The sequence below is a fragment of the Nomascus leucogenys genome, chromosome 4 (genome assembly GCF_006542625.1).
Source record: "Nomascus leucogenys isolate Asia chromosome 4, Asia_NLE_v1, whole genome shotgun sequence".
NCBI lineage: Eukaryota > Metazoa > Chordata > Mammalia > Primates > Hylobatidae > Nomascus > Nomascus leucogenys.
In genome coordinates this window covers 21,444,095-21,459,764 of record NC_044384.1, presented here as the reverse complement: position 1 = coordinate 21,459,764, position 15,670 = coordinate 21,444,095, and the positions used below count along the sequence as shown (strand labels likewise).

The 15,670-nt window shown below is 41.4% G+C and overlaps 1 protein-coding gene across 16 annotated transcripts in view; it reads left to right on the top strand.

The window, feature by feature from the left end:
• NEDD4L (NEDD4 like E3 ubiquitin protein ligase) overlaps nucleotides 1-15,670 on the top strand; it is a 367,577-nt gene that overhangs the window by 215,153 nt on the left and 136,754 nt on the right. For all 16 annotated transcript variants that reach the window (XM_030810341.1, XM_030810348.1, XM_030810349.1 and 13 more), the window contains one exon: nucleotides 1,140-1,193. In XM_030810341.1, the coding sequence (XP_030666201.1) occupies nucleotides 1,140-1,193 (54 nt within the window). The remainder of the gene's footprint in view (nucleotides 1-1,139; nucleotides 1,194-15,670) is intronic.

The window sequence follows — 15,670 nt, the reverse complement described above, 5'->3', positions numbered from 1 at the left end:
CTCTATGTCACACACATGGTTGGTGCTTAGTAAATGATACCTGAGTTTGGAAGATGATATGGGCCATTTTGGTGAGGTTTGGTAAAGAAAAGGAAGCAAAAAGATATGGAAAGCCCAGTAGCTCTGTCATTGCCTCACAGTTCCAGGTCTCTCTCGTGGTTCACAGCCTAGGCTCTGGAGACAGGCAGCATAGACCTGGTGCAGATCCTGGTTGCCCTACACATTAGCTGTGGGCTCTTGGGCAAGTTACTTCACTGAACCTCAGGGTCTCGGCTCCTCATTTATAAAATTGCGTGATAGTTATACATCATAGGATTGCTGTGAAGATTAAATGAGATCATGGATTGTTGATATTTAATAACAAGACAGTGCCTAAAAAATAAGTGCACAGGCTGGGCACAGTGGCTCATGCCTGTAATCCCAGCACTTTGAGAGGCCAAGGCATGCAGATAGCTTGAGCCCAGGAGTTCAAAACCAGCCTGGGGAACATGGTGAAACCTCATCTCTACAAAAAAAAAATACAAAAATTAGCCAGGCATGGTAGTCCAAGCTACTCAGGAGAGTGAGGCAGGAGGATCAATTGAGCCTGGGAGGTTGAGGCTGCAGTGAGCCATGATCATGCCACTGCAGTCCAGCCCGGGCAACAGAACAAGACCCTGTCTGTCTCTGTCTGTCTGTGTGTTTGTGTGTGTCTCTCTCTACACACACACACACACACACACACACACGCTCGTAAGCTATTACAATCTTCTTCATTATTTTTATCATTACTATTACTGCTATCAGGCCTAAGAAATATCCTCAGGCATAACATTTTTTGATCTACAGTCATGAGAATGCCTTGTATAGAGGTTAGGAACTCTTTAAAGCTATTTACAACTATCCTTTCTTATTTTAGAAAAACAGCTAAGAGCCTTTTCTTCTTTTGCTATGCCTAAATTCGGGGCAGAATAATATAGAAATCAGTAATAGGAAATTTGATTTAGTACACATAGAATTTCCAGAACAGTAGGATAATTGTTCATATTACACAATTGAGTTGGGCGCATTGTAAAGCAGTATGTTATTCTTTCTGTTCCTTACGTCGCTGTTCAAATGATTCCTGCTCATTTAAAAAATACTATTTATGTTCCTTATAGGTAAACCCATCTAATCACAGACTCCTATTTGAAGTATTTGATGAAAATAGACTGGTAAGTGGATGCCTGTATTTGAATTTTGCTTCATTTTTTTATTAACTGGATTTTCAGAGCAGCGTCTTTAAAACTTTGTGTTTATGTTGTACTTATGACAGTATATGTGCCCAAAAAGAAGACTGTTTTTGTCCCACTACTAGCTTGATGTTCAAAATCCTAACAAATACTTTTATGTTGCTAGGATAAAAAATGTATTTGTATGTGTGTGTATTTTTATTGCAGTTAATGTTAATGAAAGCCACTGGTGATAGTATCAGCCCATATGCTCATGCTCTAATGTTGGGAATACAGAATGGTAGGCAGATCTCTAAAGAGGCCATCAGGAATGTAAACAAACTTTGCTCGGTTTTTAAATGAAAGCCAGACCATAATACTGGGATGCATTCAGTAGCAAATCTATGGTAATTCTCTCGAGGAAAATAACAATCTAATTAACAATGTATAGCAAAAAGTGAATCTACATTTAGCAGGTAAAGTCAAGCTGTATTTTAAAAGTGGTTGCTTTCTCAAGAGAGAACCTTAGAAAGTACCTTTAAAGAAACAAAGATGTGCCTGAGGCATATAACAGATATAAACTAACATTTTATATATAGATTGATGTATATATAATATGTTTATGAAGATCGATACATACATAACTGAAATAATTATGATTTCATTTTATTATTTTTATTTTAATTTTTTTAGAGAGAGGGTCTCCCTCGGTCGCCCAGGTTGGAGTGCGGTGGTGCAGTCGTAGCTCACTGTAACCTCAAACCCTTGGGCTCAAGCAGGCCTCCAGGATAGCTAGGACTACAGGCATGAGCCACCGTGCCTGGCCAGATTTCATTTTAGAAATGGAATTTTTGAAGCACATTTTGCTTTCTTAACTAACTAAAACATGTACATCAAGTAGCTGTGAACCAGGTGTTCCAACTATGAAAATGAACACTATCATGTTAAATCCTTAAGGTACCTTCAGAAGTGACACTATAATTCAGTGCAGTCAGTCATTCTCAAATTTACCCTCACTGAAACTTGTATGGTATGTTGACTGGTTAAAAGGTGTTCTTAAGAATCCTTTCTGCAGAATTCAACTGGAACTTCAGATTTTTAATAGCTGGACATTAATAGAATATTTGAACTGGAGGAGCCTTATACAATAACTCATTTAACTCCTGTTATTATAGATGAGAAGAACCAGGTCTAGAGCCTTTACACAAACACATCAGTCAGTGGAGGTGCCAGGGTCTGACCTGCTGGCCTCCTAAGTCCCAGCCCAGTGGTAGTTTGGGAATGTATTGAATCTCATATGATTGGTATTATTCTCCAAAAGAGAAAACTAACAGTTCCTGGCCTACCGTCCTAGTATCTTTTCCATTAAAGTATGGGATGTTGGGTGATGAACAGTCGTACAGTGTAACTAAACCACTTTTGTTGTATGCATAAAAGTACTTTCTTGTGAGATCGGATGAGAGATTCTGCTGAGGGTGCAGTTCTTGTCTCTCCATCTCTCATCCAGTGAGGACCAGGTGAGTTAGGCAGTATTGAGTAGTATAGCGGTACGTTCCTGGAGACATGGGGGGTCTGTAGACTAATCCTTATCCTCCAGTTATTGGGTATAATATCTCTTCTTTAACATGAGGAAAGGGCCAAATTCGAGGAAAAATGGCCTCTTGTTTGATGTGTTTTAGTTTATTATTTTCTTCTATTAAGAGAAACTTACTTTTAAAAAATTGTTTCCCATTTCCATATCTGAAATAATGACAGTAGTTGAGGTGATCTTGCCCTGGGTCTGAAATTATACTTCCAAACCAAAAAGGTCTTAGAATACAAAACTTTTAAGAAATCTTGTATGAATACAAGCTGTATCTGAAAAATTGTGTTTTATAATATTGATGCCTAGTTTTGCCCCAGGCCATCTGCAGTGTGGTTACCATGCAAAGAATGCTGGTGTTGCTGTTTTTTTTTTTTTCTTTGTTGGCTGTTAACCCAGCGGAGACAATACGTGGCTATGGTAGTCCTTGGAAGTTCTAGCATTACACAGACTAGCTCCCATTTCTCTCATAGAGGTCATTTTTGGCATTTAAAACACATGCTTTTAGAAAACAGATTTGGATGTATGTAAACGCAGGGTTAATCTGCCACATCCTGGATGCTAGAGCTGTTGACAAAGTAATGCGTTGCAGATTTTAAAATAAACTTTTTGTCACTCTTACAGCTTGGTATTTTCCCCTCCTATTTTTTTTACCCCCTCTAAATAAACCTCTTTGTTAAATAATTGATGTTTCTGGATCATAGAAAATAGTAAGTTTAAAATACAGAATATTTCCAAGCTAAAAAACAAATCTGATGACAGTTTTTTGAGTGTGCACTTTTCCTTTTATTTCTTAGGCCCTTTTTGGTCCTTTTCAAACATAGCAAGATTCCATATTTGTGTCCCAACTGTGGTAATATTGCTGACTTCTTACTGGAAAACAGTCAGCTCTAGGCAGGATTTCTTCTGTGTGGTATTTAAGTTAAATTATTACCAAAAAAAAAAAAAAAAAAAGGCCCACGTGCACTCCCTTCTTCAATTTTCCTTTTGTTTTTTGTTGTTTGTTTGTTTTTTGGTTGATGTTTTCTTTCCTACCTGCCATATGGGAGACAATGTTTTCTCCAGCTGGGTTCCTTTTCTCTTCGAAGAGGAGACACTTTTGTGTCTGCCAGTCATATGTGAGCTACACACACATATACACCTTTTAAATGAAAAATGTTGTGATAGCAGGAGGCCTCTGCTTGGCCAACTGGTTGTGTAGCAAGTCGCACCCCCTCCCCTCCACTTAGCTATTTTGTTACTTGTAGATCCTGGTCTAATTATTTAGCATTAAACGGACACTAACTCTGTAGGGTGTGTAATTGTATTTATAGTACTGTTTTATTAGTTTGCATTCCATCCTGGTAGTGTAGTGATGTCATAAATAACAGAAATATGGTATCCGATGCTTGGGAAGGGGTTTACTCGGTGGCCAAGCCATATTTTACTTGTCATTATTCCGTGTGATGGAAGGTGGGGAAATACCGTGTGTGCTGTTAAGCATGCCAGGTCCCTGCACTGGTTAGACAGAGTCTCAGTGCTGTGCTCTGCTGGGAAAGAAATGCCCTGCGAATGTGATGTGGTTTAGATTTATAGCAGCGTGGCTTGCAGTGTGCTTGCTGCCTTAGTCAGCTGTGAGAGCGCCCTGCTGGGGCCACTCCTTTCTGATGGAAAAGCAGCAGCTGGGAAGGTGCTGTTTCAGGCTCTTGCTGTTTAAAAAAAAAGAGCGAGTGGGGGAAAACTCCTCTAAGTCCAGAAGCTGGCATTGGAGGGGGAGAGCGTGGTCATGTGGTTCTGGCCACCCTACCCTCTGTCACAGTGTGGATGAGAGCTTTTTGCTCTTATCCAATCATGCCTGGAATGCCGCTTGCCACTTGGGTTATTTCTGCTATCTGTCGCTCCTGGTGCCGCAGTGCTAACAGTTTGGCAGATGGGACACTTTTTCTTGGAGTTTGTGTCTTTGGTTTGTGACTTCTGGCAGTGCCGGGCCTGTTGTTGCCGCTCGCCCTCGCCCTCGCCCTCCTGGCCCCCCTGGTCACCATGGCCCATCGGCTTCGGTTTCATTTTGGCTCTGGTCGCAGCAACACAGCCCCTGAATCAGAGATCCTAGACCAGGAGAGAGAAGACGACTTCTTCATGGCATTCCACACCCTACCGCGGAGAAGCAGCCCGCACCCCTTCGCCCAGAACGGAGGGGACGACGGCGGCGGAGGCCTGCAGGGAGGCGTGGGCGCGCTTAAGCGGAGCTCGTCCATGTTCATCCCGCAGCTCCTGACCAGCATCGACGCCCGCCCCACGTGCAGCTCCTCGGTGCAGATCTCCCTGCAGCGCAAGGCCGCGGGGGCCACGGACGGGTGCGGGCCGCCCGAGGGCGCCGACGATGGGCCTCCGTGCGCCACGCCCGACCCTGGGGACCAGGCCTCCGCCACTGCCACCACGAGGGCCTCGCCCCAGAGCGGCTCCCGGGAGCCCTCGCCGAGGGACACCCCCGGGAGCTCCCCTCCGAGGGCAGCCCGGGATCCGGGGCTCCAGGTCAACGGCACGTGTGGCCGCCGCGTGCGGTGCCCGGGCCCCGTGGACTGCGCAGAGGAGGCCGCCCCGGGCCTGCGCATCCAGCACCGTGCCTCCAGCGCCGACGTGCGCCAGGTGAGGCTGCTGCCCCTGGGCCCCGATGGCCAGGGCGGCCCCGCGGCGGCAGAGCCCAGGCGCTGGTCCCTGCAGCACGTTCCAGATGCTTCTGGAAGCTCCGGGAAGCGGTGTTTTGTCTTCCAGTTGCAGCAGCCCCAGCAAGGCACTCTGGGGCCAGGCAGTGACCTCAACTTTGGCTTCACGGGCACAAAGGGGGACAGGTTGGTGAGGTATCCCCGCATTCGGCTGGAGAGGAGCACCTCGTACCCCACGCAGCCCCGAAGCGAGCGAGGGAGCCCCACGGAAGATCGGGGAGCCCCAGAGGCACCGCCTCGGGCTGGCAGGATGGCTCCCGAAATCCGCAGGACGAACTCCGCGGAGAGGACTCCGCAGGGCCAGGGGTGCACATTTAAGATGAGGCAGGATCAGAATGCGGGGCAGCAGCATTTTAGAATTCTTGTAACCCGGGGGCCGGAAGAAGCTCCCCAGAATCCCGAGGAGAAAAGCGCCAAAAGCCCTGTTTCCACGGGAGCTGACACCACGGTGAGTTCACGGCGGGTTTACATGTGTTTACTGATTTCAACCTCGATGCTTACTCTGCGGCGTAACCAAAATAAAACCTCACCCCCTGTTCTGGGAGTTTCCCTGCTTCAGGCCAGCGGATCTGAATGTTTGGCCGAGTTCTGGCACGATGATTTGTGGTCCAGTGTTTGGTGCGCAAAACACCATTTCTGCAAATGTCTTCTGTAGATCCTCAAAGTCAAAGAACTTTGTCTGTTCTTTGACAGAGATACCTTCCCCCTGTTTTTATTTTTCAGAATAGAAGAATTTGGAATAAAATTTATTACTTTAATCTGCCAAAAAGCAAGTCAGTGCCGCAACGTGCTGATGTTGGAAATGCATTTAAAAAGCTGCTTGCAAGTATAGCCTGTGACAACACTTTAAAAATAATCAGTTCTCGGAAAGGTGAGGATATTGCAAAGGACCTGAGTTTCGTCTCTTAATAGTTAAAATAGGTGAACGTAAAGTTTAGTGGAATTTGATTATCTGTCATGGCCTTTTTGCTATAGGAGGTCAGGTGAGTCGTTGTTACATAATTTGCTTTGTTTTTTTGTCCCATTAAGTAATACTGAACGACAGTAGTGTCACTTGTGGGATAGTGACATTACTATCCCACAAGCGGCACTGCTAAGATACTAACAGATGCGTTTTTAAAGCACACTGGGTTATGGCCCAAGGCTAGGGGAAGCTGATGGGGACTCGTTAATGGTCAGATGGCATGGCGTGCAATTTAACGCTGCGCACTTGAGTGTCAAAGCCGAGGATGCTGTATATAGAATGGTAAGTACCCTGTCTCCAGCTGTGGAGAAATAGACGCCTTAGAACAGATTCTGGCCTTCCTGTTTCTCTGTTCCTGATCGCTCCCTTTCAGTGAAATGGAATACAGAGAGACAGCTGCATGCTCCATCGACCAGGCATATGATGACTCTGCAGCTTTCGTGGTTTAGAGTGGGATGAAAAGTTTAATCAGTTTGGTTTCTTTTACTAGTAATCACTAGCCAGTGAGTGCTTTCTCTTAAAGAACAAGCTCCTTATATTTTGAATTGGATATTTTTTCTCCTGAATTTCATGTGACTGCCAGTTTGAGGATATGATTAGTAAATGTCTAGGGGACTTTCTGTTTGGATTTCACTTGTGAATTGTGATTTTGAAAAGTGAGTGTCTGAGTATTACTCTAGAATTGTATTGTCTTTTATTGCTTTGTGTTCAGAAATATGTTTCGTCTTTCAAGTAAACTTTATCACTCCTCCATCATTGGTTTTCATCATTTTGAAGATACAATCAGATGCTTAATGAAAATTTATTTTTCTTCTTCTCTTTCCTTCCATGTGTCTCCTTTCTTTCATTATCTCAAACTCTTCCATTGGGAAATGGCTAAGTGCTTTCTCTTGGTCTGAACCTATACCATGTATTACACAATGGTACAAATTTTGACAGAGTTTCGATATTATAGGAGCCTTTAACCCCCACCCCAACAAATTACCATCATGACAGTTGTAGGCTTTGTTGGGCAACAGAATTCCATGCTGAACTTGGACCACTTACCTCATGAAGATTGACAAAAATATATTTCCTAAAGTTTGGTAACTATTCAATTATATTACCAAAAACTGAAATCACTTTGCAGTTCAGATGTGGAGGACAAAGGGATTCATACAATTAAACTCAAAAAAGTTCAAACTCATTTAGTTTGAACTTTCAAATGTAATTAGAAAACAAATCGAATAAACTAAAACTTATGTGTACCTTGCTTAAAAGGGCTATTCTAACTCGCAAGGACTATGTAGTGAAAAACAAGTTTCTACACATTTGGGGAATATAAATTCTGGAATAAAGGGCTTTTCTTGGAGAGTAAGTTCCAACTAGTGAACAGTAGTTTGCATTTTCATATGTATGTATTTTTGTGCACATACATAAATTAGTACGTAGTTAGTAAGCTGGTTTTCTTTTAAGCAGAACGATTTTTCTTTAAAAAACAAAACCAAAACTGGTCACATAACAAAACCGCCTGCTCCATTCAGCAACTTTGTATGCATTTCATATGGACAGGGGTGTTAAGTTTAGGCAGCAGCTGCCACCGCCTTACTTATCTTGAAGGAAAACATTCACTTGGGCGTCTACAGTCTGGCTGCCACCAAGCTTTTTTAGCGTTTCAAATATCCACTGCTTTGGTCTGAAGAACATTACATTATTAAGTTTACATGAAAAATTAGCTAGAATCTGTTGCAGTTTGGTGGTGGAATGATATGGAAAGTCTTCCTAGATTTGGGAATACCACTCGGGATTCATTTGACAGTGTGCTCATATTTCATAAGCTATACTTAAACCTTATTACAAGATTAAGTTGTTGAGTACTTTTATCTGTGCCTCCCAAACATCCTGCCATGACTAAATCTAAAATGTAACATGACTCCAAAAAATGTTAACCAACTAAATTATTAGAAAAAATACAGGGGAAACCCTTGTGATGATAAGTTTTCCACCTGGTCTATCACTGTCAGTAGACAAGAATTCATTCATATAGTCATCAGTTATAATCAGTTAAAAATTTTCAGAATTGTTAGAATTTACCAGTTCAGTCTGTGGTAGTCATTAGCAGTCATTTAGTGAGTAACTTAGTTATTTTCTTATAAATTAGCTTTTGGGTTATTTGGTTTGGTTCTGAGCCTCTTAACTGCATTAGAGTTATTCTGAGGAAGTTGGACCAACATTTACCAGCATTTGTGCCCCCTTTGTATGCCATTTTGTGCATAATAACTGTGAAACTCTGCATTTTACAAGTTTGAGGAGCCAGTTTTCTAATCTCATTGGTGTTATGAAGTACTCAAGGTCTACTGTGTATATAACATTACACTCGTTACTTGGAAAGTTTCAGGGACAATCTCAGTATCTTGCTGACACAGTTTGTAATGTAAACAGAGGGAGGAGGGCCCACCCAGACAAAAGCAGTAATTCTAACACCTACTGCATATGCTGTTGGAGAGGAGAGCATTCTTTCAGCTCAAGCTCTCTGGACTTTCCTCTTTGTCCTCTCAGTGGACATACACTTCACAGGAGTAGTGTAGTAATCTCTTGTGGTTAAAAATTCCTTTTATTGAACAACAAAGGAATATCCAAATTGTTTTCATTTGGGAAAACTTTGAGTCTCTTTTACAGAATGCCGTTTTTAATATACGGGCATTTTTTGACATTAATATTAGTTGATGTCTCTTTTTTACCCTAAAAATAACTCGAGTATCAATGTATTAACCACCCCTTTATTTTAAAACATAACAACACAGGAGGCTAAGGTGGGAGGATTGCTTGAGCCCGGTAGTTTTGAGATTACTATGTTTCTGCCACTGCTCTACAGCCTGGGCAACAGAACGAGACCTCGTCTCAAAAAAATAAAGATAAAACATAATATTGTAATGGATAAGAAAAACAAGTAACATTCTTTTCATTGACTTGGTTTCTGATTGGATTCTATCAACTGTCTTCCTTCTCTCATGTATAGTAATGCTCTCTCTTAATGTGGTCTTAGAATAAACCAACATATATCTTAAAATGTCACCTGTTTTCAAGGATGTTTTGAAAAGTTGGATAGGCAGTGCACAAGGTTGACACCGATACGTTTGTAAACAGAAACTGTACATGGCTTGCAGCATCGCTCATGTTTCTGTAGCACTTCACAATTTGAAGAATGCTTTGTTTATTTCACTTAATGTGTATGGCTGTCCCATTGTGGAGGCATTATCTCACTTGACCCTCCCACGTGAAATAGTGTTATTTCACTGTTTCAGATGAAAGGATGTGATACCGTTGTTAGGTGTAATAACATTATGTGTATATCATAGTGTATACTATGATATCACTTTGTGCACCTATAATGGGAGTATGTATTTAATGTGCGTGTGTATATTTGCACAATTCAAAAGTATATGTTAAACCAAAAAGCAGTTTAATGCTTCCTGTGATGTGACAGTTTTGTTGAAAAGTTTAGAGGTGGTAACTTCATTTGGTGTCTTGCAGCACTGGCCTGAAGGTGAGAGAAGGCTTCTTTGGGGACCCAAAGGGCCATCCTCTGCAGTTGACTAGCTTTTGGTCCTGGAGTACTTAGACTCCCTCTCTAAGCCTATTCCTCATCAGTAAATTTGAGGATAAAAATGTCCAGCTCGTAGGTTCATAGTTAGGTTTAAATGAAAGTGTCCATGGAAGTAGCTGATTCATGAACTAGGTATCTGTAATATATAAGTCTTTCCCCTAGGAGGTTAAGTAGGTTAATTGTGAACAGTCATTTTTTGATCAGCATGGCATTTAACACAAGGACAACATGCATTTATGGCATACCTGGAAATGTTTAATAAATAGCTTTGATGCTCTTTCTGCTGTCATCTCATCTTTCCTAAGTATTTGTCCCTAACACCAAATGCAGTCTTGGAAAAGAATTGCTTCCTGAACTATGCATTATAGAAAAGGACTCGTAAGTATATTTACTGTGTTGATTTTGAAGCCTTATAACATTTTGGCTTGCATTTCTAGCATATTTTTTACTATGTCATTTTGCCGTAATATTTCCAGTGGTTGAGTCTACTGTTACTTTGGGATAGACTGAGGCTTTTGAGAAACAATATAGTGTTAGATCTACAAAATTTCCACACTATATGACTTTAAAATGAGGGAGATATTTGGGAGTATGTCTTATTTTAAGAGACTGTCTTTTAGAGAGTTTTCGTAAATGGTGCAGCTGCTTCTCTTGGCTGAGCCTGGTGGCAGAATTCCTAGTCATTGAAATAAATCTCTAATTTTATAATACATATTGATAAGAAACTTGCTATCTTTTCATAAAAGTTCACAGTACCAGAAGAAATTTACTTTATGTAAAAACTACCTTAAAATGTAATAAATGTTGGATAGTTGATGGTTTCTGGATAGTTGATGAATATTTCTATATAGTTGAGGCAAATCTAAATGGTAATGCTACTTGTACAACTTGCAATGATCTAGCACATTTTTTAATAAAAATAATTACCTGCATATTACTGTGGGCGATACAGGTTAGCTATCCTAAATACGTTTTTACCTTTTTAACTCTTAATTATATTAAGCCATTTGCAAGAATGGGAAAAAGCAGGAAATTCATAGGTGGTGTTAAAATTGCTGATTCTACACATAGGTACCAGAATGTCTACATTTCCTCTATAAATGTCAAAGGAAACTTTGGAAACCCACCTCAGAGTTGGCTGGTGATTATTCGGACAGGTTATCATCCTGTCTGCAATCTTCTAGTTCTCTTAGTTCATACCAAGCAGCATGATATTCCATGTCCTGCACGAGGGAGAGCACCAAAACAGCCTTCACCTGCTGTGTATGCCCCGCTCTGAATCAAAAATTAAGAAGGCTAAAGGACGGAATGTGTAAAATATTAGCAAAAGCAGGTGTTGCAGAATGTCTGTACATTTCTGGGCAGGTGGAGATTATTGAAAGATTTTTAGAAATAATCTTCGCTCACCACATTCCAGTGCCAGGCCCTGGACTTTTGTCTCTATTTGTGATAAAATGTTTTTAAAAAATGCTGGCTGGGCACGGAGGCTCATGTCTGTAATCCTAGCACTTCCAGAGGCTGAGGCAGGTAGATCCCTTGAGCCCAGGACTTCGAGACCAGCCTGAGCAACATGGCGAAGCCTCATCTCTACAAAAAATACAAAAGCTAGCCAGGCATGGTGGCCTGTGTCTGTAGTCCCAGCTACTTGAGAGGCTGAGGCAGGAGGATTGCTTGAACCCGGGAAGCGGAGGTTGCACTGAGCTGAGATCGTGCCACTGCACTTCAGCCTGGGCGACAGAATGAAACTCTGCTCAAAAAAAAAAAAAAAAAAAGAAAAAGAAAAAGAAATAATCTTCTCTCAGTAAGCATGATGAATGTATAACGTTCTCACTGGAGTTCTCCTTTGGAATCTCTTGATTATTCCGCTGTGGCTTCCTTGGGCCAACTAGGATACAGAGGAGGATAAATGAGTAACTCAGTGAGACAGGTGGCCTGATGTGAGTGGGCCTGAAAGTTAGCCCCGATGTCCTGGCTGATTTCATGCCGTGTCCCGAACGGGCATTTTCCTGGTCTCTAGGCATCACCATGTTTTGACAGGAAGCTTAGTTTTTTTCAGGATGGAGGTTGGAATCGATTGTATTTCAAGAAGCCTGGTTTTTATGCCCTGACAATTTTAGAACCGTGGACTGTTCTGACACTTTTGAGTACAGTGATTAAATTTCTGTGAAGGGACAGGTCGTGAAATCAAATAAAAGGATGGATCATAAATTGAGCTGGAAGGGGCCCCTCCTCCCTCTGCTTTGACTTGTTGCTACACTTTAGTATTCAGAAACTTTATATTGGTTCCCTTAAGTGCCTGCACAACCTCCGTATTTCTGGAAACCATTCAGTGTTTGTTTTAATGTTAAGCATTATGCCGTGTATCCAGTAAGCAGGGCAGAGTAAATTCCTCCAGGTAGCGAGAGACTGGAATTTCCCCCAGGCAGATCAGCTTTTCACAGGTTCCTAGAGTTTACACAGCCTTCTTTTGTGGCTTAATTTTTATAGATCACAGTGAGTCAAGTGACTTTTACTTCCCTATATAATAACTTTGAGGAGCCTACTTTCAACCCACATCATCATTTATTATCTTGCTTACTTCTTTCTTGGGGGTTAGATGGACTGGGGTTGTTATTAAGCATGTTAAATACTTTGAAATTGAAATCCTTTCTGATAGATGTAGTTTCTCTTTCTTCTATTGGTCAATCGAGAGCTGGTAGACTTTTAAAATACATTTAATGACTCACACATGTCATAACTCATCCGTTTCCTTGACATTTTCAAGCGTGATAATAAATCCTACTTCTTGGGCTTTTTTTTTTTCTCTCTCTCTCCCATGTTCTTTTCAAATGCGTGGCTAGGTAGTTCCCTCATGAAGGAAAACAACTGTTTTGGTCCAGATTTTAAAAATTGAGTTGAATAGAAAAGGTGGGGTGGAACCAGAAATACTGAAATATAATAATGTGTATTAAGCTCCGACCAAACAATCTAGCACTTCTTCAAATCCAGGAGGTTTTCTGGCTAGGAGTTACATTGCAGAACTAATATGACTCTTAAACTTTGTAAGGAATTCGTCATGGTTGAACACTGGAAACTACCAGCATACCTCTGGGCTTCTTTTGTATGGTCTTCCTCATGAGTTAAAATGCCTTAAGCATAGTATCTGTTCCATAGGACCTTACTGATTATGCTTTTCCACTTGAATAAAAGAGATATTAAGTTGTAATAAAACTTTTTTTTTATTATTATACTTTAAGTTTTAGGGTACATGTGCACAATGTGCAGGTTTGTTACATATGTATCCATGTGCCATGTTGTTTTGCTGCACCCATTAACTTGTCATTTAGCATTAGGTATATCTCCTAATGCTGTCCCTCCCCCCTTCCCCCCACCCCACAACAGTCCCCGGAGTGTGATGTTCCCCTTCCTGTGTCCATGAGTTCTCATTGTTCAATTCCCACCTATGAGTGAGAACATGCGGTGTTTGGTTTTTTGTCCTTGCGATAGTTTACTGAGAATGATGTTTGTGGGCGAAGGACATGAACAGACATTTCTCAAAAGAAGACATTTATGCAGCCAAAAAACACATGAAAAAATGCTCATCATCACTGGCCATCAGAGAAATGCAAATCAAAACCACAGTGAGATACCATCTCACACCAGTTAGAATGGCCATCATTAAAAAGTCAGGAAACAACAGGTGCTGGCGAGGATGTGGAGAAATAGGAACACTTTTACACTGTTGGTGGGACTGTAAACTAGTTCAACCATTGTGGAAGTCAGTGTGGCGATTCCTCAGGGATCTAGAACTAGAAATACCATTTGACCCAGCCATCCCATTACTGGGTATATACCCAAAGGACTATAAATCATGCTGCTATAAAGACACATGCACACATATGTTTATTGCAGCACTATTCACAATAGCAAAGAGTTGGAACCAACCCAAATGTCCAACAACGATAGACTGGATTAAGAAAATGTGGCACATATACACCATGGAATATTATGCAGCCATAAAACATGATGAGTTCATGTCCTTTGTAGGGACATGGATGAAACTGGAAAACATCATTCTCAGTAAACTATCACAAGGACGAGTTGTAATAAAACTTTAAATATTTTAATTTAGTTTGAATATTTAAGTTGAATTAACCTCTTACTACAGTAATTATCTGTTTTGCTAACTTCTTACTACAGTAATTATCTGCTTTTATAAAATCCAGAAACGATGTTATACACATTAGCATGCATTATTAGGTGCCCAAATGCCAAGGCTAAGGACACAGCAATGCTAAGGACACAGTGTGCCTCAGGCCTGCCTGCACCCTCGGTTGAAATTATATTAGCAAGAGAAGCTCCTGCATTCTGCAGTATGGCATTTTTCTCCAGCTAATGTATGCAGGGGTCATTTTTAAATTTTAGATTCACAGATTTACGGAGCTGTGAGTTGCCTTGGAAATTATGCAGACCAGTTCCTTTAATTTTAAAGATAAGGAAAGTGAGAGCTTTACTTTTTACAAATTGATACATAATAGTTGTACCTGTTTATGGGGGTACATGTGATATTTTGTTAACATGCATACAGTGTGTAATGATCAGATCATTACATACTGAAATATTTGAAATATCTGTCACTGCAGACATTTGTGGCATCTGTGTGTTGAGAACATTCCAAATCTTCTCTTCTAGCTGTTTTGAAATGTATAGTAACTTCTTATTAACTGTCGTGCTGAGGACGTGGACTACTGTGCTGTTGAACACTAGAACTTACTCCTTCATCTGACCGTATTTTCGTACCCATTTACCAACCCTGAGAGCTTTGCTTTTGCAGTAATAGAGAATATTCTTTTTCTCTCTTGAGTATGAAATAATTATTTTTGAATAATCACTGCACGTGAAGCCCTATCCTTCTTGATGTTGGAAATATAAATACTTAGGGAGCTTGGTTTATAGAGCTTTCAGTTTCACAAACAGATGGGACAGCTGAGGTGCCTTCTACGTAGCAGAAGAAGCCTTACTTCTGACAGCAGGCACTAAGCAAGGCATTGGGTGACAGATTGCTTATGCACAGGCTGGGAGGGACAGGAACTGTGTCATGGAGGGGCAAGACTGGAACTAGATGCTGAAAAGTGACCAGATTTGTCTCAGCGGGCCAGTGGGAGGGGTCTCATTGAAAGACTGAAGGTAGATGTGCCTCCCAGGGATGTGGTGGTCATATTGGCTCCAAATTGCCTTGTTCATGATTAGCAGGTTTCAGCAAATTATTTTTCATGTGAAACATTGCTGAAGATTTCTTGGGTGTGGCTGCCATCACAAACTATTCCTCTCTTTCCCATCAAATGTGGAGTTGGATGAATTCCTTCCTTGCTGGCCTGCCTTCCACAAAGCTGTTCTCTGAACACCTGCCAGGCCATGCAGAGGACAAGGAAATACCAAGGCACAGTTTCTGCCATTTAATGGTGGTAGCAGAGACCCAGGAATGCAATGGATTATTGTCACTTTCATTATAACATCATAGTGTAGGATCATAACTGGAACAGAGAGGATGAAGCTTTCTTTTGGGGAATTGAGGGAGGGAGACAGGGTCTTGCTCTGTTGCCCAGGCTGGAGTATGGGGCGTTAAGATGGCTCACTGCCACCTCCACCTCCCAGGCTCAAGTGATC